This window comes from Hemitrygon akajei, chromosome 25 (genome assembly GCF_048418815.1).
Source record: "Hemitrygon akajei chromosome 25, sHemAka1.3, whole genome shotgun sequence".
Lineage (NCBI taxonomy): Eukaryota > Metazoa > Chordata > Chondrichthyes > Myliobatiformes > Dasyatidae > Hemitrygon > Hemitrygon akajei.
In genome coordinates, this window is record NC_133148.1 from 37881204 (window position 1) to 37908338 (window position 27135).

At 45.4% G+C, this 27135-nt stretch overlaps 1 protein-coding gene and 1 long non-coding RNA gene across 3 annotated transcripts in view; one reads left to right on the forward strand and one right to left on the reverse strand.

Moving 5' to 3' along the window:
* Window positions 1–27135, reverse strand: part of LOC140716530 (uncharacterized) — an 83441-nt gene that overhangs the window by 37316 nt on the left and 18990 nt on the right. For both annotated transcript variants that reach the window (XR_012096310.1, XR_012096311.1), the window contains exon 2: window positions 17748–17828. This is a non-coding gene — a long non-coding RNA (uncharacterized lncRNA). The remainder of the gene's footprint in view (window positions 1–17747; window positions 17829–27135) is intronic.
* Window positions 10580–27135, forward strand: part of rab4b (RAB4B, member RAS oncogene family) — a 78844-nt gene continuing 62288 nt past the window's right edge. The window contains exon 1 of the mRNA XM_073029335.1: window positions 10580–10712. Coding sequence (XP_072885436.1) covers window positions 10697–10712 — 16 coding nt within the window. The 5' untranslated portion in view covers window positions 10580–10696. The remainder of the gene's footprint in view (window positions 10713–27135) is intronic.

Below are 27135 nucleotides of genomic sequence, written 5' to 3' on the forward strand. Positions count from 1 at the left end.
AGTTGGGGGATGGTTCAGGAAGGGTGGCATTCTGGTTCAAAGGTCACAGGCTAAATTAAGGTCAATGTCTGGCTTCAGATTCAGAAATAAAGATTTATTTTTACCGACATGCACGTCATGAAATTTGTTACTTGCAATGGTATAAAAGTACTGTAAATTACTAAAGTAAATATGTGGTGTAAAGAAGATTTAAAAGTTGTGTTCATGGGTTCATGGATTGTTCCACTCCCATATCCCAATCCCACACCAACCTGTCCATTAACGGCCTCCTCCAGTGCAAAACTTTGGTTCAACACAACGGTACAACACCTGAAGTTCAGCTTTGGTTCATCAGAACATTCGGATATGGCCCAAGTGCGGGGAGAGAGAGAGAGAGAGAGAGGGGCTGAAGTGGATTGACAGTTCGCTGACTTTAATGAGAACTAAAACTCTTCAAACTGGAAGTTAAACACCAACACTGCAGCTGGAAACAGTAACTAAATACTACACGAACAGCGCCTGTCGGAATGGCGGTCCTCTCCCCTGGACAAGGATGAGGGCGAGCAGGGGGAGTAAATGTTGCTCTACTTGTGGTCAAGTCTCGACGAGACTAGAACGAGAAGAAGGGAGTTAAATGCCGCCATAACGAGACAGCAATTAGCTGGAACATGAATACTAACGAGCACAATTGCGGAGCCTGTTACAGGGGGTGCGTAGAGCCCACAGCAGAGTCTGTGGTTGTGATATGGTTCCTCTCCAACCTGACAGCACGAACATTGATTTTTCTCACTTCTAGTAACCATTCCTCCCGGCCCCCATATTTTCCCTTATCTCACTGGCCCCCTGTTACCTCTTTCTTGTTCCCTGCCCCACCCTCTTCATCTGCCCATCACCCCTCTGGTCGTTCCTCACCTCCTTCCCTTTTACACCACGTTCTACTGTTCTTCACCATTAGGTCCCATCTTCTTCAGCCCTTTTGCACCTGTCCTCCCCTCCGTCTACCTGTCCAAATGCCCCTTAAATGTTGCAGTTGTATCCAACTCGAACGTTCCTCCTGGCAGCTCGTTCCCTGGCACTGCCCTCCATGCAAAGAGGTTTCCTTAAACCACTGAAAAGAAATCTCTCCTTAAATCTCACCTCTCTTGTCTTGCACTTGTGCCCTCTAGATTTGAACTCACCAACTCTGGAGAAAAGTCTGCCCTCATGATTTTATAAACTTCTATGAGGTCACCCCCTCATTCTCCTGCATTCCAGGGAATAAAGATCCTGAGGCAGCAACCTCTCCCTGTGGCTCTAGTCCGGGCAGTATTCTCGTAAATCCTTTCCGCCCCCTCTCCAGCTTGACAAAGCTTTTCCTAAAATTATCATCATTATCATAATGTACCATGGAGCATGACATCATAATTATGCACTGTGGTGTATGACATCATCATTACATGCCATGTCATATGACATGGGCGATCGTGGTCTTTCCAAGACCATGATTGTTCTTGGCAAATTCTACAGAAGTGGTTTGCCATTGCCTTCTTCTGGGCAGTGTCTTTACAAGACGGGTGACCCCAGCCATTATCAATACTCTTCAGAGATTGTCTGCCTGGTGTCAGTGGTCACATAACCAGGACTTGTGATCTGCACCGGCTGTTCATACGACCATCCACCACCTGCTCCCATGGCTTCACGTGACCCTGATCGGGGGCTAAGCGGGTGCTACACCTTGCCCAAGGGTGACCTGCAGGCTACTGGAGGGAAGCAGTGTCTTACACTTCCTTTGGTAGAGACATATCTCCACCCTATCACTCTTTTCCAAAACTGCACACAATTCTCACCAATGACTTACATGTCTCTTTTTGAGATACGGTGCAGAATAGGCCCCCTCCCCCTGGCCCTTTGAGTCGCGCTGCCCAGCAACTCACAGATTTAATCCTAGCCTAATCACGGGACAATTTACAACAACCAATTATCCTACCAACCGGTACGTCTTTAGACTGTGGGAGGAAACCCATGCGGTCACGGGGAGAACGTATAAACTCCTTACAAACAGTGGCAGGAATTGAACCCGGGTCGCCAGTACTGTAGAGTTTTGTGATGCCCATAACTGAAACATGATGTCCTTACTGCTGAAGTGGCTGATGGCTAGCCGCCTACTTTGCCACCCTGTCCTCTTGTCCGGCCGGTTCCCGTGAACCGTACTCTCACGCTCCCAGGTCGCGCCGTTCCACAACACTCGTCAGTGTTGAAGTCCCACCCCGATTTGACCGTCCTCCCACTTATCTCAGTCGAAATCCCCTTGCCACTCCTCAGCCCATCTCCCTAACTGATCAAGATCCCTTCACAATTCATCTTAACCTGATTCACTGTCGACAAGACCCCTAATCGAGTATCATCTGCTAACCTCCTCATCGTGCCCTGTACAGTCATGGCCAAAGTTCAGTGTAAGTTTACTATCAGAGTACATTGATGTCACCACATACAACCCTGAGATTCATTTTCCTGTGGCCATGGGCAATAGATCCTCAGAATAGTACCCATAACAGATTCAATGAAAGACCACACCAACTCGGGCGCTCAACCAGGGTGCAGAAGCCGACAAACCGTGCAGATACAAAAAGAAAGAGCGAATAATAAATAATAAACATCGAGGAGGATGAGATGGGTTGAAAGTGAGTCCATTGCTTGTGGAGACATTTCAAGGATAGGACAAGACCCTGATGGTTGAGGGGTAATAACTTCTCCTGAACCTGATTGTGTGAATCCTAAGGCTCTCGCATCTTCTTCCTGATGGGAGCAGCAAGAAGAGAGCGTGTCCTGGGTGGTGGGGATCCCTGATGGATGCTGCTTTCCTGCGACAGTGTTTCATGTAGACGTGCTCAGTGGTGGGGAGGGCTTTACCCGCGACGGACCGGGCCGTATCCACTACCTAATGGAGGGATTTCCATTCAAGGGCATTGGTGTGATGCAGCCAGTCAATACACTCTCCACTACCTGCCTATAAAAGTTTGTCAAAGTGTTAGATGTCATGCCAAATCTCACATAGGCACTCACAGCTCCCTAGTCTCCTTTCATAAATGAGATATCATAATGATATTAGTGTATTGGATATATTAATTATGAAAACTTGATTATTATATGATACAATCAGACTCGAAATGATTATCACTGACAAATGTCATGAAATTTGCAAGACCCTGCAGCGGATAGTGAGGTCAGCTGAGAAGATCATCGGGGTTTCTCTTCCCGCCATCACGGACATTTACACTACACACTGCATCCGCAAAGGAAACAGCATTATGAAGGACTGCATGCACCCCCTCATACAAACTCTTCTCCCTCCTGCCGTCTGGGAAAAGGCTCCAAAGTATTTGGGCTCTCACGACCAGACTATGTAACAGTTTCTTCTCCCAAGCTATCAGACTCCTCAATACCCGAAGCCTGGACTGACACCTTGCCCTATTGTCCTGTTTATTATTTATTGTAATGCCTGCACTGTTTTGTGCACTTTATGCAGTCCAGTGTAGGTCTGTAGTCTAGTGTAACTTTCTCTGTGTTTTTTTATTACTTAGTTCAGTCTAGTTTTTTGTACTGTGTCATGTAACACCATGGTCCTGAAAAACGTTGTCTCATTTTTACTGTGTACTGTACCAGCAGTTATGGTCGAAAAGTTGACTTGACTTGACTTGACTTGAAATTTGTTGTTTTTGCATATTTGTTATTTGTTATCGATCCACAATCTCTCTGAAGTGGATGGACAGTTCACTGACTTTAATGAGAACTTGTGGAATTTAAAGGAGAAGAGAAACAATAGATAGATAGATAGATAGATACTTTATTCATCCCCATGGGGAAATTCAACTTTTTTTTCCAATGTCCCATACACTTGTTGAAGCAAAACTAATTACATACAATACTTAACTCAGTAAAAAATATGATTTACATCTAAATCACTAACTCAAAAAGCATTAATAATAGCTTTTAAAAAGTTCTTAAGTCCTGGCGGTAGAATTGTAAAGCCTAATGGCATTGGGGAGTATTGACCTCTTCATCCTGTCTGAGGAGCATTGCATCGATAGTAACCTGTCGCTGAAACTGCTTCTCTGTCTCTGGATGGTGCTATGTAGAGGATGTTCAGAGTTTTCCATAATTGACCGTAGCCTACTCAGCGCCCTTCGCTCCGCTACCGATGTTAAACTCTCCAGTACTTTGCCCACGACAGAGCCCGCCTTCCTTACCAGCTTATTAAGACGTGAGGCGTCCCTCTTCTTAATGCTTCCTCCCCAACACGCCACCACAAAGAAGAAGGCGCTCTCCACAACTGACCTATAGAACATCTTCAGCATCTCACTACAGACATTGAATGACGCCAACCTTCTTAGTAAGTACAGTCGACTCAAGGCCAACAGGGCTGATAACTAAAACTCTCAAACTGAAAGTTAATGCCAACACTGCAGCTGGAAGCATATAACTATATACTGAACAAATGCTGCTCCCTTACGGCGTCAGTCGAAACAGTAGTCTTCTTTCCTGGACAAGGGTGAGGGTATGCAGGGAGTACAAATGTTGCTGTGCTTTTGGTCAACTGTCAACAAGACTAGAAACAAAAAGAAGGGCGTTAATTACCACCAAAAGGAAACAGTCATTAGAATGTGTTTACTCATGAGCGCAATTACTGAACCTGCATAGACCCCGCAGCAGTGTTGTGGCAGTTACAATAAGAATATCTAAAAACTAAATAATTAGTGCAAAAACGAGAGCAAAGTAGTGAGGGAGTGTTCATGGGTTTAATGTCCATTCAGAAATCAGATGGCAGAAGGGAAGAAGCTGTTCCTGAATCATTGAGTGTGTGTCTTCAGACTTCTGTACCTCCTTCCTGATGGTAGCAATGAGAAGAGGGCATGTCCTGGGTGCTGGGCGAGTGTTGTGTATTTGATATTTCAGTAATATTTGAGTAATATAGCTTGTTTGTATGGGTGGTGAGGTGGAGATACGTCTCTACCAAAAGAGGTAAAAGGTGCTCCTTCCCTCCGTTAGGCTTGGACAAGGTGTAGCACCTGCTTACCCCCCGATCAGGGTCATGTGAAACCATGGGGGCAGGTGGTGGACGGTCGTATGAGCAGCCGGTGCAGATCACAAGTCCTGGTTATGTGACCACTGACACTAGGCAGACAATCTCTGAAGAGTATTGATAATGACTGGGGGTCACCCGTCTTGTAAAGACACTGCCCAGAAGAAGGCAACGGCAAACCACTTTTGTAGAAAAATTTGCCAAGAACAATCGTTGTCATGGAAAGACCATGATCACCTACATTATATGATATGGCACATAATGATGATGTCATACAGCACGGCACATTGGGATGGCGATGATCATTTTAGGAAAGACATTGTCTATAGAGAGGAATAAGGAGTCAACGTTTAGGACTGCTTTAAGGACTCCAGCTCCAGATTCTTCCTCGAAGTTTACTCCCGAATCTTCCCCGTGAGTGGGTACAGCTGCAAGGCAGCGGAGGTTTGAGATCAGAGTTTTCCTTCTCCTAGATGAGCTGACAAGCCCCATCTGCCTGAAGAGATTGGTGTCAGGGCGCCAGTTACTTGTCCCGTCCGTCGGAAGGCTTCCACCGGGCTTAGTAGGTGGACTTAGGACCTGGACTTGGTCATCTGAGGCTATTTGAGGGACATGCCATTGGGAGTATTTAACAAGCAGCGGGAGCACCCGGCTATAACACCCTTAAGGAATCTAATTCTGTTATTTCCTGTAAAAACTGCACATTTTATGCTTTTCCTGAGAAGGCTGCTTTTGCATACTATGTGCCTGTTGTTGCTGCCCTGTGGCGGTTGTTAATTTGATCTGTGCGTACATGCAGGCATTCAGAGTTGGCTCGATGGTAGGATGCGGAACGTGAGGGTGAGAGGTCGATTATCCGACTGGTGAGTAGGCCTGTGGTGCCTCTATTATTCATTATTTATGAAAATGATTTGCAAAACCTTGGCCCAGTCCATTGTGGGTAAAGCCCTCCCCGCCATTAACCAGAAGACCATAAGGTATAGGAGCAGAATTAGACCGTTCGGCCCATCGAGCCTGCTCTACCATTTCATCATGGCTGATCCATCATCCCTCGCAGCCCCAATCCCCTGCCTTCTCCCCATATCCCTTCATACCCTGACTAATCAAGAATCCATCAACCTTTGCCTTAAATATACGTAAAGACTCGGCCTCCACAGCTGCCAGTGGCAAAGAATTCCACAGATTCACCACTCTCTGGCTAAAGAAATTCTTCCTCATCTCTGTTCTAAAAGAACACCCCTCTGTTCTGAGGCCGTGTCCTCTGGTCCTAGACTCTTCCACCATAGGAAACACCCTCTCCACATCCACTCCATCAAGGCCTTTTACCATCCGGTAGGTTTCAATGTCACCCTTCATTCTTCTGAATTCTAGTGAGTACAGGCCCAGAGCCATCAAACACTCTTCAGGTGACAAGTGGAGCATAACTTTATTTACCCCATCACTGAACTGGACTATGGACTCATTTTCAAGGACTCTTCTTCTCATGTTCTCAATATTCATTGCTTATTTATTTCTTCTTCTTATTTATTTTTTTCTCAGCTTAAGCTGGTAAAACCTGAGGTACAGACATAGCCAAGCACACTCATTCCTCCATCGCTAGGAACTTTCGGACTATTCAGGATTTTTAAGAAAATCATTAATATGTATTAATAGGTACAGATGAAGGCAAGTAGTTTTTTTATTCTAATAATTATGAATATTATCCCTGCTGGTACTTTTCCATTTGTGGGTATTTTTGTAACCTCTTTTAACACGTCCATTGTAACTTCAGGCATTTGCCTGTCTTCAGTTGTGTGAGAGCATCCTTTTTCCTCCCGAACCCAGCTTGCTTCTTGGTTGCGCGTTGACCCTGTTTGACCAGATACTAGACCAGAAGTTCATTATCTCTGCACTTGCCGGTGATTTAGATGCCGGCCCAGGTAGACTGGAAAGGGAGGGCGTCGGGACCGGAGGCGAGGGTTGGCTCGATTTCGCTCGCTCTCCCGCCATGGTCATTCCTCTCTCCGTGGCGCTGAGACGGTGAGACTGCTCCCGCTGCCGCGCTTTGTGTCTGCGAGCTTCGCGGTGACTCCCCCCCCCCCCCCCCCGCCAGTATGATGAAATGAGACCGAGACTTCGGGCCTAGTCCAGGCTGCCCCAGGGAGTCGGAGCTCAGCACTCAACGTGGCTCGCGATGCTGACGCTGGCTTCTACCATTCGCGTGATTAGTTGTTTTTTTTCTCTCTCTTTCTCTGCCCTTCAGGTGTTGGACATTTTTTAAAAACCGGATTCTTTCGTGTTTCTCGCTCTGTGGTTGCCTGTGAGCAGACAAATCTCAAGGATGTATAATTTATTTGATAATAAACGTGCTTTGAATCTTCAAATCTTTGACTAATTTGTGCTAGTGTTGGTGATGTTTTGGTGCCTAAAATTTAGTTTCAATGTCCTGTATAAACCTTTTTCATTGTCCTTGACCTGATAATTCTGTTTTCTTCATCTGACACCTTTCATGTATCTATTTAGCCTGGCTCTGTACGCACCAAGGTTTTGTTTTAGTCTGTCTCTAAATTCTAGAGTGCTTTTGTTGGATAGACCTCATATTTCCCTAGAATTTCCTTAGCTTTTCTCTGAATTTTCTTGCTCAGGTTATCAATATTATACTCCATTAGGCGGGCTATTTCTCCTCTTAAGGTTTCAACTTTCTTTCTTAATCTCTTCTGCCATTTTGGTGTTTTCCATTTCATTGCTCAGCTCTGGGTTTCTAGGAACGAGTGCCTCTCTTCTGGAGCCACTGCGCTGCACTGCTATCAAAGCCACGTAGTATGTTACCGTGTGTAGTTCTTCAAATGTTTCAAGTTTTCCTAAATGCTGTGGCGGTATAATGTTGCTGAGGGTATTAGCAGTTTTTGCGGATTTTGCTGACGTCTTTTGTTTTGGCGTGTAGGGTCTTTTGGTCGGGTCAGTGCCCATGCGGTCTGTCGGTGTGGTGTTAAATGTCCGGATAATCTTGACTGTAATCTCGGCTTCATCATCAGGATTCTTCATCTGTGTTGTTGATGCTACTGTGAGCTTGTGGCACCGTTGCTGAGGCAGTTCTGTTTTCGTCAGTGCCTCAGTGTGTTGTTGCATCTTCATTATTTTATTGCGTAGTGTTGCCGTGATCTTTAAGTTGGTTTCTTTCTAGCCCTTGTGCATCTTCGTGTTTTATTTGGTTTATTCAGGACTAAGTTGTTTTTTTACCGTTCTCTGTTGATCTGTTGTTGCTTGTGTGGTTTCTTTCGAACTTATAGTCTTTTAACTTCTTTGGACTATTTTTACTGTGCCCATGGTCTGTTTTTTTAATCAAATATGGTATAGTTTGCGCTGTTGTAACTATATGTTGTAACTATGTGGTTTAGTGTAGGTCTTGTAGCTTTAGTTTTTGGTTTGTTGGGTGGTAGAATTGGTCTCCTGACTTGGTGTGTCTGGGTAGTCTTGTTTTGTCTGGTGGGTTTGGAGCTCCTTTCCAGGGAACTCGCTAAGATGGTAGCGCGATATTAATACGCAGCAGCCTCTCCGGACTCTGGATTTGGGGATTGCCAAACGTTACGTGGATTTTCTGGTGTAGTCCGTTTTGTTGTGTGCTTTTGTGATATCATTCTGGAGGAACTTTGTCTCATTTTTTAACTGCATTGCAGTTGTGGTTTCTAAATGACAATAAACCGAAATTCAATTCAATTCAATCCATACACGCTTGGAGGGATATCGCGCTACAAACTGTTGGTGAAGTTTGCCCCTGTACGCTTTCATGTCAGTCTCAAGTTCTATTACTCGCATTGTGAGCGAGTTTACTTTTAAGGACCATTTCCTGCGTGCCTTTGTTCTCTTAACTGCTCAGTTGTAAATGGGAAACACCTGAAACAGGTGCAGACTGGGGTGCCAATTGGCTACTTTTTGAATGCGGGCAGTAACAGTTTTGGATTTCCCGGTGCTTGCTCGCCTATTCAGCAGTGCACCACTAGCAGTTCGTTTACTGTCATGCCCAGCACGAGCTCCAGGCATGCCCTGGAGACCCCCAGGATGCAGCCGGGTTACTCTACTCAGTAAACATACAGTGCCTATAAAGCGTATTTACCCCCCCATTGGAAGCTTTCATGTTTTATTGTTTTACAACTTAGAATCACAGTGGATCTAATTTGGCTTTTTTGATACTTACCAACAGAAAAGACCCTTTCATGTCACAGTGAAAACAGATCTCAACAAAGTAATCTAAATTAATTACAAATATAAGACACAAAATAATCGATTACATAAATATTCACCCCCTTCAAGTCAGTATTTAGTAGAGGCACCTTTGACAGCAATTGAGTCTGTGTGGATAGGTCTCTATGAGCTTTGCACATCTGGACACTACAATTTTCCCCCATTCTTATTTACAAAACTGCTCAAGCTCGGTCAGATTGCGTGGGGATCGTGAGTGAACAGCCCTTTACAACCCAGCCACAAATTCTCTGTTGGATTGAGGTCTGACTTGGCCACTCCAGGACATTAACTTTGTTGTTTTTACGCCAGTCCTGTGTAGCTTCGGCTTTAAGTTCGGGATCATTGTCTTGTACTGTGGAAGAGTATAGGTTTTTACATCTACAGTCTGATTTTGGTTTTCGCCACTCAGAACATGGAAGACAGATGCTGACCTGAGACACCACCCAATCTAGGTACAGACACGCCCAGATTTGCTTCTGTTTTGGTCCGCAAGGGTATTTTATTTCCCACCTGCCTTGCATATGGTCTAAGACCAGAGTACAGAGCTTGAGAATAGAAGTACATAGATCTAGAACGAAGATGAGGAGGGATTTCTTTTGCCAGAGGGTGGTGAATCTGTGGAATTAGTTGTCACAGGCGGCTGTGGAGGCCAAGTCATTGGGTATATTTAAGGCAGAGGTTGATAGATTCTTGATTAGTCAGAGCATGAAGGGATACTGGGAGAAGGCAGGAGACTGGTGTTGAGAGGGAAAATTGGATCAGCCATGATGAAATGGCAGAGCAGACTCGATGGGCTAAGTGGCTTAATCGGCTCCTATATCTTACGGTCTTATATCTGCAGAGCAATAAAAACACAAGAAAATCAGGCACCAACTACGGAAATGAATAAACTGTCGCCATTTTGGGCCCAGACTCTCCTCTAGAGCATTGTTACTATTATTTTGTTTTACCTTTGTATTTGCAAGGTTTTTTCCCCATCTGGTGGTGTGTGGTGTTTTATTGACTCTGTTGTATTTCTAGTGTTTATTGAATCTCAGGGTTGTATATGGTGACACAGATGGACTGTGATGATGAATCTGCTTTGAACTTTGCATGACCACAACCCAACTCCCTGGTTGGAAGAGTTTGGACAGGGTGCGCATGCGCAGTTATGTTCCGCCCGGAGTTGCCACGGCGTGTCGGACGTTCCGCCTGTGACGTCACGACGCAGGCCACTCGCGAGTGCCCCTCGTGGTGGAAGGACTAACGTCGCGTCGATCGCCTCAGGGAGGGTGTCTGCGTGTTGCGTCATGACGCCGGACGCCGGCCGGCGGGAGGGGAGGGGAGGGGGGCAGGGAGAGGCAGGACGCGGCTTCCGCCATATTGTATGAGCGGCCCTGAGGCAGGCCGGCACCGAGCCCGGGACAGCAGCGCAGCGGCACTCCGGCCCTCGGCATCATGTCAGAGACCTACGGTGAGTGACGCCGCTGGCTGTCAGCCCGCTCAGGGCCGGGGGCAATAGTCTGGTGCGGGGTGGGTGTGGAAAGATCCCGCCCCCTAGTACCCAGCCAAACCTCCCCTTTCCCCCCATCAAACCCTCCCGTCACTCCTCAACCTCTCAACTAACCTATCAGACCCACCTCCAACACCCACCCCCTCCTCAAACCTCCCGTAGGCCCCAGTCAACTCTCCCCTTTCCCCCATCAAACCTTCCCCCCTCCACATTAAACCCTCACCCCATCAACCCTCCCCTCTCCCCATATCAAACCTCCCCTCCCCTATCAAACCCTCCCCCCATCAAACCCCCCTCCCCATCAAACCCTCCACCCATCAAACCCCCTCCCCATCAAACCTTCCCTCTCCCCATCCAATCCTCCCACCACTCCTCAACCTCTCAACTCCCTAAAAGACCCATCCCTCCTTTCTCAAACCTCTCCTTGTCCCCAGTTAAGGCATCCCTACCCCCATCAAACCCACGCAACCCCTCAACTCCCTATCAGTCCTCCTTCCTCAACACCCCTTCAAACCCACCCCTCCTCCTTCAAACCTCCATCAAATCCACCACCTAGTTCCCACTCAAGCCTCCCCTTTCCATCCATCAAATCCACCCCTCCCTTCTCAAACCTCCCTTAGTCCCCACTCAAATCTTCACTCTCCTCCCAACCTCTCAACACCTTCTGGTCATATTGCCCACCCCCTTCTCCCATCAAACGCACTCTCCCTCCTCAAACCTCCCCTAGACCCCTATCAGACACACCTTTCCACCATCAAACCCACCCTGCTCTTCCTCAAACCTCCCCTAGTTCCCAATCAAACCTTCCCTCCTTCCCCAAACTGCTCCTCAAACCTCCCCAGTCCCCAGTCATACCTCCCCCTTCCCCATCAACCTCACTCCTCCTTCCTCAAATCCACCCCTCATCCCCACTCAAACCTCTTCTCTGCTCAACTCTCCCGATGAAATCCACCCCTCCAAAAACCCTGCTTAAAATCCCCCTCCATCCCTCCCTATCATTTCCTACTCCTCATTTCCCCTTTAATCACCTCCTACCCGCTAAACCACCTTGTACCCTCTATGTTCCCCCACCTCCCAGTGGACATCCTCTGCCCATCAACTTCCTCTCCCCAACAACCCCAGGTCCCCTACTCCTCCCTCCCTTCTGAATCCCTCTCCCCTTCCCCAATCCTCATTCCCCTCTCCTTCATCCTCTACTGCCCGGCCACACCAGTGACTTCTTCCTTCCTTTGCCATCCAAGACCCTAACTGCTCCAGTTCCATTCCCTCCTCTCCCTTTTAGAGTCATAGATGGCTTTATTACTTATTTTTTTTGCTTCTGCATCTTTGCACTATATTATAGAAGTACCTCATCCTTTGAGGTTATACCTCAGCCCTTTATCTGAACGGTGGGATCTGTTTTATCTAGTTATAACTGTCTTCCTGCACCAACATGATAGAACCAGTTCTTGCATGACTGGGGTTCCATCCTTTGCAGAAGATGGCTACTTAGCGAGTAGCCTTGAGGTAGCTTTGGTCATACAAATGAGTGAAAATTCACCTTTTAGAAATCTTGAAACGCTGCAGCATCAAGCCAGCAGTTTGCATCTCTAACCACTTCCCTCACTAGGCTTTCCTGCATTTGGAAGGGAGAAAACATTTGTTTTTGGGCTGCTGAGATCAGCATCGAATTTCGTCGGGTCTGTTGCCGGTGACACGGGCCTTTCCCTTCTGTCTAACCACCACGGTATCTGAGACAAGCTTAGACTCAGGAAGGAGTATTTGGGCCTTGTGACAGAATTGCTGTTCAACTTCAGGACAGTGACCAGAGGCTACATAACGCATAGTAAGTGTGAATGTAGAGCATCGAATAGAGCAAAAGGCCATTCAACCCACAATGTTGTGCTGAACCAGCTAAAAGGAAAATCAAAAACACCCAAACACTAATCCCTCCGACCTACACCATGTCCATATCCCTCCATCTTCCTCACTTCCATGTGTCTATCCAAATATCTCTTTAAATCCTCTGATGTATTTGCCTCTAGCACATTCCAGGCATCCACCACTCTCTGAGTAAAAAAACTTACCCCTCACATCCCCTTTGAACCTACCCCTCTCACCTTCAATGCGTGCCCTTGGGTAATAGACATTTCTACCCTGGGAAACAGATACTGTCTGTCTACTCTTTCTAAGCCTCTAATAATCTTGTAAACTTCTATCAGATCTCCCCTCATCCTCCACCGAAACAACCCAAGTTTGTCCAGCCTCTTGTGGTAGCACATGCCCTCTAGACCAGGCAGCATCCTGGTAAACCTCTTCTGCACCCTCTCCAAAGCCTCAACATCCTTAGCACACGTTGATCAGCGCCCACAAGCTTTGTTTTGAGACCAGCAGCATCTACTTGACTTCATAGAGATGCAGAGATAGTGTAATCGCTCGAGCATGACATTCTCCAAAGGGGTTCTCTATTAGTGGGTCCTCAGGTGACTGTAGATCAGGGGTTCCCATCCTTGGAGTCTTGCCCTGAATTGACGGGTCCTAGGACCCCAAATTGGGAGCCCCTGCTAAGGAGGCTGACCTGGGAACTACATATTCAGGATGTCAGGGTTCTCTTAGTGCTTGTGCGTGACTTTGTTTAAGGTGGGGAGGTGGATGCATGGGCAGCCACTGCATGGTCCTTGCCAGATCGGGATCGGGGTCCAGAGGTATGAAGTGCAAGGCAGCTGACATTGTCATCTGACGCCATCTGTCTGCACCACTGTTGAGGTCTTGATTGGATTGCCCTTTGTCTGGAACGTCCTACTTTAACTTGACCCATTGGGTGACCTTGCAGGAGCTAAGCGATAAGCGGCCAAGCTGCAGGCAGCATCGCTGTTGGGTCTCAAAGTTGTCAGTTCAGCCGGCTCCATCATGGGCACTAGCTTCCCCAGCACTGAGGACGCTTTCAAAAGGCGCTGCGTCAACAGGGCAGCATCCATCACTTAGGACCCTCATCACCCAGGACTGGCCCTCTTTTCATTGCTACCGTCAGGGAGGTGGTACAGGAGCCTGAAGTCACACACTCAGCGACTCAGGAACAACTTCTTCCCCTCTGCCTGAATGGACATCCACTACCTCACTACTTTTTTTTTGCTCTGTTTACACTACATCATTTTATTTTTTATTGTATTTATAGTGTTTCAAAATTATGTATTGCAATTGTTATGAACCCCATAACTGGGTCACTTACCAGCAAAGATAGAGAAGTCCGCTGAAGTCTGATGGTACTATTTTTAAATGTTTTTATTTATAAAGGGGCACAAAAGTAAGGTTAATACAAACATTCAGATAATATACGTCGTCAATACTCAATCTAAAGCACGGGTATAGTAATAATCAACAATACGAAGTAGCTCTATCATTTGTCTAGGGGTAAAACTATTGTCCGATGGAAATATCAAAGTCTCTGAAGTTCATGCAGGCTTTTAGCCTTTCGGAGACCGCTGGGCTCACGTGTTGGAGAGAGAAAAATAAACTTGCCAGCCTGTTGGACTCAAATCGTTGAATCGGGAATGTGAGTTCCCCGTTGTCAGTTCGGAATCCTTTTCGGGGGTTATCAGCCACTCGATTCCCTAGCTAGGGGAACCGAATCACATGTGGCTCCCAAACAGCTTCCCGTCCTTACGGGAGTGATGAGCGATGGTGTCTCTGTCTGGTGCGTCGCTGGAGTACTGCCTCCTGCAGTCTCCTTTTTATCATGACTGGCAGATTTGAAAATGTCAATCAAGGTAGGGTGATACAATCCCCACCCCACATTGCCTGAGGGTGTCCATGTCCCTGATAGCTGGCACATACTATAGAGTTGCAATTCACACAGGTGCCTCTAAGAACAATGGTCAAATCTGTTGCATTGTCTCTCATTTCCTGGGTCCAAGACCCGAATTAATAGCGATCTTGCGATTCTCCGGAAGGAGGGGGCTGGTCCCGCACCCTTCGGCCCCTCAGAGCTGTGGTACATTCATAACACAATGTACTGTTGCCGCAAAGCAACAAAGTTCACAGCCTCTGCCGGTAATATTAAACCTGACTCTGAGATGGGCACACGGTGAAGGAAAAGCGGGGGGCTATCTGGAAGCGAAAGATGAAATTTGTAATGGAGTAGGTCGGCACAACATTGTGGGCTGAAGGGTGTGTACTGTGCTGTGATGTTCTATGTTCTAGATTAGCAGTCATTGTTACTTAGCTTGATACTGTTTTTGCCCAGCAATTGTGGATGCGGAGCAAGATTTAATTTTTCTTTTAGTTTATTGATGTAAAGGCTTTTCTGGCCTCCTACCAAACGGAAGGTCTTTGGACCGTGGACCTGCAGGAAACCCACACGGTCGCATGGAGAACGTGCAGACTTCATGCAGGCTGTGGTGGGAACTGAACCAGGGTGGCTGGTACTGTAAAACTTTGTGCCAACCACTACGCTACCATGCCATCCCACTCTCCCATTTCACATTGATGCAGAGGAGTGAGTAAAATGTTTGCTGTCAAACCGTGGCTCCAAGTTGTGACCATGATATTACATTTGTGATTGCCTCAGCACAAACCAAGAGAAGAAGCTACCAAGCAAAACCTGTTATAATTGCCTCAGAGACGGGAAGCACTTACTTCCTGATGTGCAGTGACTATTCAGTGATTTAAGATATAGCAGTCTGATTTACTGCTAAGAGTTGTCATCATCTTCCCTGTTAATTGTAAGGTCTTGTACAATAATACGGATAGTGAGGTGGAGATACGTCTCTACCAGAAGAGGTGTAAGATGCTCCTTCCCTCTGGTAACCTGCAGGTCACTCTTGGGCAAGGTGTAGCACCTGCTTAGCACCCCACCCCCCCAGATCCGGGTCATGTGAAGCCATGGGAGCAGGTGGTGGATGGTCGTATGAGCAGCTGGTGCAGATCACAAGTCCTGGTTATGCGACCACTGACGCCAGGCAGACAATCTCTGAAGAGTATTGTTAACGGCTTGGTGGGGGGCAGGGGGGGGTCATCCCTCTTGTAAAGACACTGCCCAGAAGAAGGCAATGGCAAACGACTTCTGTAAAAAACAAAGTTGCCAAAGGACCGTCATGGGTCAACGTGACTGCCGATGTCATGCGACACAACACATAATGATGATAAACGGTAATGGCCAAACTGTTGATCAGTTTTTGGTGTTCTGAGATGCCAGTTGGAGAAATGAGGTGCCTATTACAGATCTTACTGTCACCAACCAATCCACATGAGGAGGAGGTTCTCGCGTTGCCTGTGTGGTCTTTGTGAGGGCTCCCCACCCCTTCGAGAGAGGTTGAGGTGGCTTCTTCTGCGGTTAGCATTTAATGAAATGAATGAGAACGTGGTGGGTACGATTAGTTTGCAGATTCCGCATAAATCGTGGTTTTGAAGATTGTTTAAAGGTAGAGTTGGGACACAGATCATCTGAAAAGCTGGGAGGAGCAGTGGCAGGTAGAGTTTAATCTGTCCAAGTGAGAGGTTACGCATTTCAGGAGGTCATATTGTTACGATATCGAGGTTGAGTGCCCCATATCCAAAAACCTCTAAAATCTGAATTGTTTTTTGAGTGCTGACGTGACGTCACAAATGGAAAATTCCACAAGGTGATGCTTTTTTTGCCTACCACAGATAGTTCTGAGAAGTGACCTTACATAAGTAACGAACAGAAATTAAGAAAAAATAGGAAAATGTTGTATATAGATCTCGATCTTGTATTGGAAGAGTGGATTCAGCGCCATTAGAGTAAGCTTATGCCATTTAATGGTATACTGATCATGAAACAAGCAAAGATCAATCACGACAAACTGAAAATTGAAGGCGTTCGTGAATGGTCAGCAGGTAGGCTGCAGAAATTTAAGAAAAGGCATGACATTATGTTTTTAAAGATTTGTGATAAAACATCTGCTGATTCCAGAGAAATTCATTGATGAGTTGGCTGCAATTGTCACTGATGAAAATCTGAACGGATGTGTCAGTACATAGGTGCGATGAGTGACTGTAAGACTGACTGCTTACCAGTAGCACATCAGTTCAGAGCTGGAAATGATGGCGATCCCAAGATATCTCATTATATATTCCGAAATCTGTAACACTTCCAGCCCCAAGCATTTTGGATAAGAGGTACATAGACTAAGTGCAGGGAGCTTAGCTTTAGTGTACAGGAGACCTTGGGTGTAAGTCCCTGGCTGCCTGAAACTGGTGATACAAGCAGATAGGGTTAGTGGGGAAAACAAAGACATTTAAAGGCCTAGACATGAAGTATCAGAGTCGGGACATTATGTTGCATTTATACAAAATATATTTGTTAGTACATTTCTCATTGGTTCGCTACAGAAAAAAAATGGTAGCAACAGACATAAGATATAGGAGCAGAATTAGCCCATTTGGCTGATCAAGTCTGCACTGCCATTCCATCATTGCTGATTTATATTCCCTCTCAACCCCATTCTTCTGTCTTCTCTCTGTGATGCTGTTCTTAACCGCGAATCTTACCAACCTCTGCATTAAATATACCCGGCGGCTTGGCCTCCACAGCCATTTGTGGCAATGAATTTACCACCCTCCGGCAACAGAAATTCCTTCTCCTATCTTTTTATGCAAAGGGACGTGAGAGCCTCGTCCAGGATTCGTTAAAGGTTAGTTTGCAGGTTGAGTTGGTGGTAAGGAAGGCAAATGCGATATTAGCATTTATTTAAAGAGGACTAGAATATAAAAGCAAGGATGTAATGCTGGGGCTTTATAAGGCATTGGTCAGATTGGAGTATTGTGAGCAGTATTTACGAAGGGAAGTGCTGAAATTGGAGAGAGTTTAGGGGAGGTTCACGAGAATGATTCGGGAATGAAAGGTGGGATGGGATGCAGAGGGTGAGAAATTGTCTAGAACAGCACAGAAGCAGGCCCTTTGGCCCATCTAGTCTATGCCAAACTATTATTCTGCCTACACCCATTGACCTGCTCCTGGAACATAGCCCTCCATACCCCTCCCATCCGTGTACTTACCCAGGCTTCTTTTAAATCTTGAAATTGAAACTGGATCCAGCACTTCTGCTGGCAGCTCATTCTCTCTTTCCATTACAGGAACTGGGAACAAAGAGTAAAATGATCATGATATTGATTGAAGAAAAGGGAGGCAGGAACAAGAGAGACAATACTAGCTCCTCTTTACTCTTGGGCAGTACTGTGACCCCACAGTTGTAACTGCTGCTGCACGACTCCTGTGAAGGGGTTTAATCCTGACCTTGTAATGAGCTTGTTTGTTCTCCCTGTGACCTCCCACATCCCAATGGCATGCTGAGGGGTTAACTGGCCACAACTGCCCCCGGGGGGGGGGGGGGGTGTAGATGTGTACCCAGAGAGCTGGGAGTTGATTGGTATGTTGAAAGGAATTGGTTACAGGGAAATGTGGGGGGGGGGGGGTGGGGAGGGACTGTTAGGACAGCTCTGAGAGCCCATTAGAAAGCTGTCTTTTTGCCCATCAAGACTTATCTCCCTAGGAAATGAAAAATTCTAGTCTCATGGATTCCAGTTAACACACACAAAAGGCTTATCATTTGAGGAGCGATTCATGGCTCTTGACCTGTACTGACTAGAATTTAGTAGAATTGGAGGTAGGGGAAGCATCTCAATTAAATCTTATCGAGTGGATGTGGAGAGGATGCTTTTTATGGTGGGGAAGTCTAGGACCAGAGAGCTCGGCCTCAGAATAGAGGGACATCCATTTAGAATGGAGATGAGGAGGAATTTCTTTAGCCAGAGAGTGCTGAAGCTGTGTGAATCGTTACTACAGGCGGCTTTGAAGACCAGGTCATTGGGTGTAATTAAAGCAGAGGCTGATGGGTATGAAAGGTTATTGGGAGAAGGCAAGAGAATGAAGTTCAGAAGGAAGTGGATCCACCATGATGAAATGGTGCAGACCTGATGGGCCACATTCTGCTCCTTTGTCTGTTGTCTAATACTGGAATATAGGCTGGGGGTGTGATGGAAAGAGGTGACCTAGAGGTGCATAGATAGTGCAGAGCTGGGGTTCCAAACCTTGGTTCCATAGACCACGGTTCATGGTAGGGGACCCCGACAGAGATTCAGTCTTTTCCCCAAGGCAGAGAAGTCCAAAACTACAGACCACAAATTCAAGATGGGATGGAAAAAGTTTCAAGATCTGAGGGTCAAGACTTTCAAGAGCTTTGTGTTAATATTTTCATTGTGCTGGCAGCTGAGATAATGGAGGTAGACGTAATGACAACATTTAAAACGGCATTTAATTTGGCTTTTTTGACACTAACCAACAGAAAAAGACTTTTTCATGTCAAAGCAAAAACAGATCTCTACAAATTGATCTAAATTAATTACAAATATAAAACACAAAATGATTACATGAGTATTCACCCCTCCCCTTTAATATGGCACACCAAATCATCACTGATGCAGGCAATTGGTTTTAGAAGTCACATAATTAGTTAAATGGAAATCTGTTTTTGGAGACCTGTGTGCTTTCAAAAAAGGGTCACTCTCCTTCACATTCCCATTTGGATATGTCCATACACAGCCTCCTCTACTACCATGATGAGGACAAACTTCGGTTGGAGGAACAACATCTCATATTCCGTCTGGGTAGTCTCCAGCCCCTTGGTATGAACATCGAATTCTCCAACTTCCGGTAATTCCCTCCCTCTCCCTTCCCCCATCCCACCTTCACTCTGTCTCCTCTTCTAGCTGCCTATCACCTCTCTCATGATTCTGCCTTCTTCTACTACCCATAGTGCTTTCCCCTTAGATTCCTTCTTCACCTCTCCTGCCTATCCCCTCCCTGCTTCCCCTCCCCCACCCCTTGATCTTTCCTCTGATTGGTTTTTCACCCTCCCCCCACCTTCTTTATAGGGCCCCTGCCCCCTCCTTCTTTAGTCCTGACAAAGGGTCTCGACCCGAAACGTTGACTGCTTCGTTCAACGGATGCTGCCCGACCTGCTGAGTTCATCCAGCTTTTTTATACGTCTTGATTTGACCACAGCATCTGCAGTGTACTTTGTGTGTGCTTTCAAGGTGTTTCAATTGATTGTAGTAAAAGTACAAGATCCAACTCCTGGTGAGTCAGTATCCTGGCAAAAACTACACCATGAAGATAAAAGAACACTCCAAACAACTCCACAAAAAGGTTATTGAAAAGCATAAGTCAGGAGATGACTACAAGAAAATTTCCAAGTCACTGACTATCCCTTGGGAGTCCAGTTAAGTCAATCATCAAGAAATAGAAAGAATATGGCACAGCTGTAAATCTGCCTAGAGCAGGCCGTCCTCAAAAACTGAGTGACCGTGCAAGAAGGGGACTAGTGAGGGAGGCCACCAAGAAACCTGTAACAACTCTGGAGGAGTTACAAGCTTCAGTGATGGAGATGGGAGAGACTGCACATACAACTGCAGTTGCCCGGGTCTATCAGCAATTGCAGCATTATGGGAGAGTGGCAAAGAGAAAGCCAAGGTTGAAAAAAACGTGCATGAAATCTTGGCTAGAGTTTGCTAGAAAGTGCGTGGGAGACTGGAGCCATGTGATCTGATGAAAGCAAAATTGAGCTTTTTGGCAGTCAGACTAAATGGTATGTTTGGCGCAAGCTGAACACCTCACATCATCAAAGCACACCGTCCCTACCGCGAAGCATGCTGGTGGCTGTATCATGCAGTGGGGATGCTTCACTGCAGCAGGCCCTGGAAGGATTGTGAAGGTAGAGGGTAAAATGAATGTAGCAAAATACAGGAAAATCCTGGAGGAAAAGCTGATACAGTCTGCAAGAGAACTACGACTTGGGAGAAGATTTGTTTTCCAGCAAGACAATGACCCCAAGCATAAAGCCAAAGCTACACAGGAATGGCTTAAAAACAAGGTTAATGTCTTGGAGTGGCCAAGTCAGAGTTCAGACCTCAATCCAATTGAGAATTTGTGGCTGGGTTGAAAAGAGCTGTTCACTCACGATCCCCATGCTATCTGACAGCTTGAGCAGTTTTGTAAAGAAGAATGGGGGAAAATTGCAGTGTCCAGATATGCAAAGCTGATAGAGACCCATCCACACAGAATCAATTGCTGCCAAAGGTGCACCTACTAAATACTAACTTGAATGCGGTGAATATTTATGCAATCAGTTATTTTGTGTTTCATGTTTGTAATTTAGATCAATTTGTAGAGATCTGTTTTTGCTTTGACATGGAAAGAGTCTTTTTCTATTGGTCAGTGTCAAAAAAGCCAAATTAAATTGACTGTGATTCAGTGTAGTAAAACAGTAAAACATGAAACTGTCCACAGTAATTGCTTGTGGGCTGACACATTCCAGTGTCCGAGACTACTTACCAAGGAGGTCACTGAAGTTTGGTATGGCCACTGCAGAGACTTGATGAGGAAAAGCCACATTTTAGGGCTTCCCATTATTGCACTCTGAGCTAATGGAGGCAATGTAAAAACCTCTCATCTTTATCTATCATGTAATGTATGCAGGAGATAGCAAATAAACCTTGTAAGTGAGTGGAATGGTCTACCACTGTGGCCGTGCTGTTATGCAATCCTCATAGACGGATCAGAAGCGGAGAGAGTGAGCAATTTCAAGTTCTAGGTGTCAATATCTCTGAGGACCTAACCTGCAATTATTGTGGACAGTTCCTCTTAGAACGTAGAGCAATACAACACAAGAACAGTCCCTTTAGCTCTTAATGTTGAGCTGAACCAGCTAAAAAGCATAGCAAAGACACCCAAACTCTAATCCTTCCTACCTACATCATGTCCATATCCCTCCATCTTCCTCACATCCCATGTCCCTATCTAAACGTCTCTTAAAAGCCCCTGTTGTATTTGCCTGTACCACCATACCAGGCATCCACCACTCTCTGAGTAAAAAAACTTAACCCACACATCTGCCTTGAACCTACCTCCTCTCACCTTCAATGCACGCGTTCTGGTATTAGACATTTCAACCCCGGGAAACAGATACTCTCTGTCTAATCTACCTATGCCTTTCATAATCTTATCAACCTCTATCAGATCTCCCTCAGCCTCTGCCACTCCAGAGAAAACAACCCAAGTTTATCTAGCCTCTCATGATATATGTATGTGGTTGATTGGCCAATCTCTGCTGTGCCACAGTCATTGAAGCTCCACAGAGCGTCAGTGGACACTGTGTACAGAGATTCCCTAGCCCAATCATGGGACAATTTACAATGATCACTTAGCCTACCAACCGGTAATGTATCTGAACTATGGGAGGACACCCAAGAGGAAGTGCACACAGTCACAAGGAGAACGTACAAACTCCTTACAGACAGTGGCGGGAATTGAACCCGGGTTGGTAATACTGTAAAGCCTTGTGCTAACCACTACACTACCGTGCTGTCGAACTGGTGGTCAGGAACCAACTCACATCCTCCCCTCCTCTCCCCACCTACGTGCCCACAGGTCAGGAGATTAGGGCTGAGATGCAACCAAACTCAACAAGCAGCCACTTTGTCTACTCCAGTGGGGTCTGCAACCTCTTGGAATCCATATATACATGGAATCAGGATCAGGTTTAATGTCATTGGCATATGTCGTGAAATTTGTTGCCTTTGTGGTAGCAGTAAGATTCAGTGCATGGTGACAGAGAGAAAATGTGAATTACAGTCATTGTGTGTGTATATATGTATATACACACACAATATTTAAAGTTAAATGAGCAGTGCAAAAATGGAAATAAAAATAGTAGTGAGAGTGAAGTAGTGTTCATTGGTTCAATGTCCATTCAGAAATCAGATGGCAGAGGGAAAGAAGCTGTTCCTGAATCGTTGAGTGTGTGTCTTCAGGCTTCTGTACCTCCTCCCTGATGGTAGCAGTGAGAAGGGGGCATGACCTGGGTGATGGGTGTGGCCTTTCTGAGGCGACACTCCTTGACGATGTCCTGGAGGCTAGTGACCATGATGGAGTTGACTAAGTTTGCAACTCTGCAGTTTATTTCGATCCTGTGCAGTAGACACCCCCCTCCATACCAGACGGTAATGCAGCCAGTTAGAATGCTCTCCACGGTACATCTGTTGAAATCTCCGAGTGTTTTAATTGACAAACCAAATCTCCTCAAATTCCTAATGACATACAGCCACTGTCTTGCCTTCTTTATAATTGGGTCAGGTAAGATCTTCAGAGTTATTGACACCCAGGAACTTGAAATTGCTCACTCTTTCCACTTCTGATCCTACTGTCGGTAAGGAATTTGTACTTTCTCCCTGTGCCCGTGTAGCTTTCCTCTCACTTTCCAAAGACACACGAACTAGTAAGAGTTGGTAAGTTGTGGGCATGATGACATTTGTGGGCTGCCCCCAGCACATAGCAACCGGCATATTTCTCTGTATGTTTCGATGTGAATGTGACAGATAAATCATCTACTTCCTTCAGAGTTTGCGTAGATTTGGCACGACACCTAAAACTTTGACAAACTTCTAGACGTATGGTTGAGAGTATACTGACCGGCTGCATCACAGGCTGTTACGGAAACACCTTGATTGAAAAATCCTACAAAACGTCGTGGATATGGCCCAGTCCATCATCGGTAAAACCCTCCCCACTATCGAGCACATATATACGAAATGTAGTTGCAGAAAATCAGCATCCATCATCAAGAATCCCACCACCCAGGTCATGCTCTCTTCTCACTGCTGCCACCAGGAGGACGGTACAGGTGCCTCAGGTTCACACCACCAGGTTCAGGAATAGTTATTACTCCTCAACCATCAGGCTCTTGAACCAAAGGGAATAACTTCCCTCAGCGTTACTCTCCCTATCACTGAATTGTTCCCACAACCTGTGGACTTACTTTCAAGGACTCTTCATCACATGTTCTCCATATTTATAGCTTAACTGTTTATTATTATTATTTCTTCTATATTTTAAGTTTGTTGCAGATTGAGTGCCCATGTTGGTGCAGTCTTTCATTGATTATATTATGGATAATAATAAATCCATAACAGAATGAGCATCATCATTATGTGCCGTGCTGCATGACATCATCATTATGTGCCATGTCATATGACGTGGGCGATCATGGTCCCATGACCATGACTGTTCTTGGCAAGTCTTTCTACAGAAGTGGTTTGCCATTGCCTTCTTCTGGGCAGTGTCTTTACAAGACGATGACTCCAGTCATTATCAGTACATTATCAGAGATTGTCTGCCTGGTGTCAGTGGTCAAATAACCAGGACTTGTGATCTGCACCGGCTGCTTGTATGACCATCCACCACCTGCTCCCATGACTTCACGTGACCCTTAGCAGGGCTAAGCAGGTGCTACACCTTGCCCAAGGGTGACCTGCAGGCCAGCGGAGGGAAAAAACACTTTACACGTCCTTTAGAAGAGACACGTCTCCACCTAGCCTACCATTATTGAGTATGTCCACAAGAAGGTGAATCTCAGGGTTGTATATGGTGACATGTACCTTGATAATAAATTTACTTCGAACATTAATCTTTATACATCAACTTTAAGCAATCATATTTGACAGTGAAGATTGGTCTTGTTACAATATACCGTAGATTCCGGACTACAGAGCGCACCTGATTAAAAGCCGCTGGCTCTAATTTTAGAAATAAAATCAATTTTTTAATTGTAAAGGCCGCACCGGATTTTAGGCCGCACCGGATTTTCGGCCGCAGGTGTCCCACGTTGTAATATGAGATATTTACACAGAAAGATATTACACGTGAGGATTTTTTAACTTTTAATTAAATCCATATGGTAACAAAAACAAATACATATTGCAAATGCTTTTTTTCGAACCGTGCCCGTACGCGGCTACTTTTAAATATACGTTGCGTATACTTCTTTACTGAACAACATTCCAATATCTCCTAACGACTGGTAAAAAAATATATATATTGCAGCCTACCAGGAAAAGTTATTGATCACCTTTAACTTAAAAGCAGCGTTCGCTCAGATCCAAAGCCGCTCGCGTAATGCGCTCCCCCCTCCTTTCCGTTTATCGCAAACGGCATTTAAAAGCAGCGTTCGCTCAGATCCAAAGCCGCTCGCGTAATGCGCTCCCCCCCTCCTTTCCGTTTATCGCAAACGGCATTTAAAAGCAGCGTTCGCTCAGATCCAAAGCCACTCGCGTAATGCGCTCCCCCCCTCCTTTCCGTTTATCGCAAACCGGCATTTTCCCACAAGACACCGCGAAACCGGGTGTGACGTCATAGCATCCCGCGATGTAGTATAGAAAACAAATATACCGTAGTTAAAACTCTTCTAACTTTAACTAGAAAATGAATTACTAAGCGAAAATATTATAAACTAAGTAGGCAGCACAATGCTTCGAGTGTTTTCCATGTTGATGAGGGTGAGTACAAATGACTGATTTACAATAATTTAATTGTGAAAGTGCGCTTGATTTATCGTACAATTTCATTGGACCTCTGTGAACTACTCATCAATTTTATTGGTCTACTGTTATGAGGCAAAATGTTTACGAGGCGGCATGAAAAAAAACCATGCATTAGCCGCTTCGGATTATAGGCCGCAAAGTTCAAAGCTGTTCAAAATGTGGGAAAAAAGTAGCGGCTTAAAATCCGGAATCTACGGTACTTTGTTTTATTCTTGATGGGAAGAATCTGGTTGCAGTTGCTGAGCAAGCTGGAACCTGTTTGTCTCCACATCACCTTTCTGAGTACAAGGACATGGGTATAAATGTGCTAGCATACATGGAATTTGAGAGTTGTCTGAAGGACAGAGTTGAAAGTCAGCCTTCCCTGCCAGCCTTTGATAGCAGTGTCTGTTTTCTTTGAACAACTTTCAGCTTTGAATTTATTTCAACAGATTTTGATAGTTGAGTATTGCTGGCAGTTCTGATAAAAGCTGTTTGGATGTACCACAACCCAGTCAGATGCATTTGAAGCATTAGAATTTAGGCAACATCCCAAGGCATGTTTATTTTATTTATTGAGATACAATGTGAAATAGGCCCTTTGAACTGCCCCGCTGAGCAACCCCCAACAACCCATGATTTAACCCTGACCTAGTCATAGGATGATTTATGTTGACCATTTATTTATTGGCATACAACACAGACTAGGCCCTTCCCGGCCCTTTGAGCTGCACCGCCAGTAATCCCCGATTTAATCCTAGCCTAATCACGGGACAATTTACAATCACCAATTAACCTTCAAGCCGGTACATCTGTGAGAGGGAATTGGAGCACCTAGAGGAGACCCACGCATTCTACAGGGAGGGCATGCCGACTCCTTACAGAGGACAACAGGAACTGAGCTCCATACTCCGATACCCTGAGCTATAATAGTGTCACACTAACCATGATGACCACCAATTATCCAATTCTAATTTTCACAAGCCCCTGCAAAGAGCAGTGTATAAATGGCCAGATGTTTTGTGTTTAATAATAATGTTTGAGGCCTTAGGCTCTGTGTTCACTTTGCTGTGAGAGGAGTGACTGGTTTATTTTCTATTATAAAGAACTGTGCTCGACACATTTCCTCAGCTTTTGTACCAGCTATGTCAGCATGTTCATCTGGAATGGAATTTGAAGGCACAGTGGGGAAGAGTTGTACCATGAGCTTGGCCAGCTTTCTTGGTTCTCTATTATCATCAGAGAATCATCTTCTGGCCAGATGGCACCAGTGACCAGTGGCGACATCTTACAGACTGCTTATATTCCTCTTCTAAATGTACTTCTGACTTGTGATCAATTACAGCCTGTAATTTCCCTTTTAAGAATGTATTCTTGGGCCGACTAAAACAGATGAAGGTGAATTTCTTTATTCTGAAGTGGTGTATCTGTGGAATTCATTGCCACAGAGGGCTGTGGTGACCAAAGCGGAGGTTGATAGTTTCTTAATTAGCACGGATCCCAAAGGTAACAGGAAGAAGGCAGGAGAAGAAGGTTGAGAGGGGTAATAAACCACCTATAATGGAATGCGGAGCAGACTTGATGGGCAGAATGGCTTAATTCTGCTCCTATGTCTTATGATCTTATATCCTGTTAAAACGATGGTGACTATTCACATCTGTACTCTATGACTTTACAGTCGGCCCTCCTTATCCGCAGATTCCGCATGCACGGATTCAACCAACCGCGGATCGGGAAAACCCGGAAGTTCTCTCTCCAGCATTCGTTGCTTGAGCATGTACAGACTATTTTTTCTTATTCCCTAAACAATACAGTATGACAACTATTTACATAGCATTTACTTTGTATTACGTATTATAAGTAATCTAGAAATGACTTAAAAGTACAGGCAGTCCCCGGGTTATGAATGAGTTCCATTCCTGAGTCCATCTTTTAGTCGGATTTGAAGTCGGAACAGGTACATCCAGTATTATTTAGCGTCAGTTAGTCAAACATTTTTCTTAGTATATAGAACATATTTTACCTTTCTATG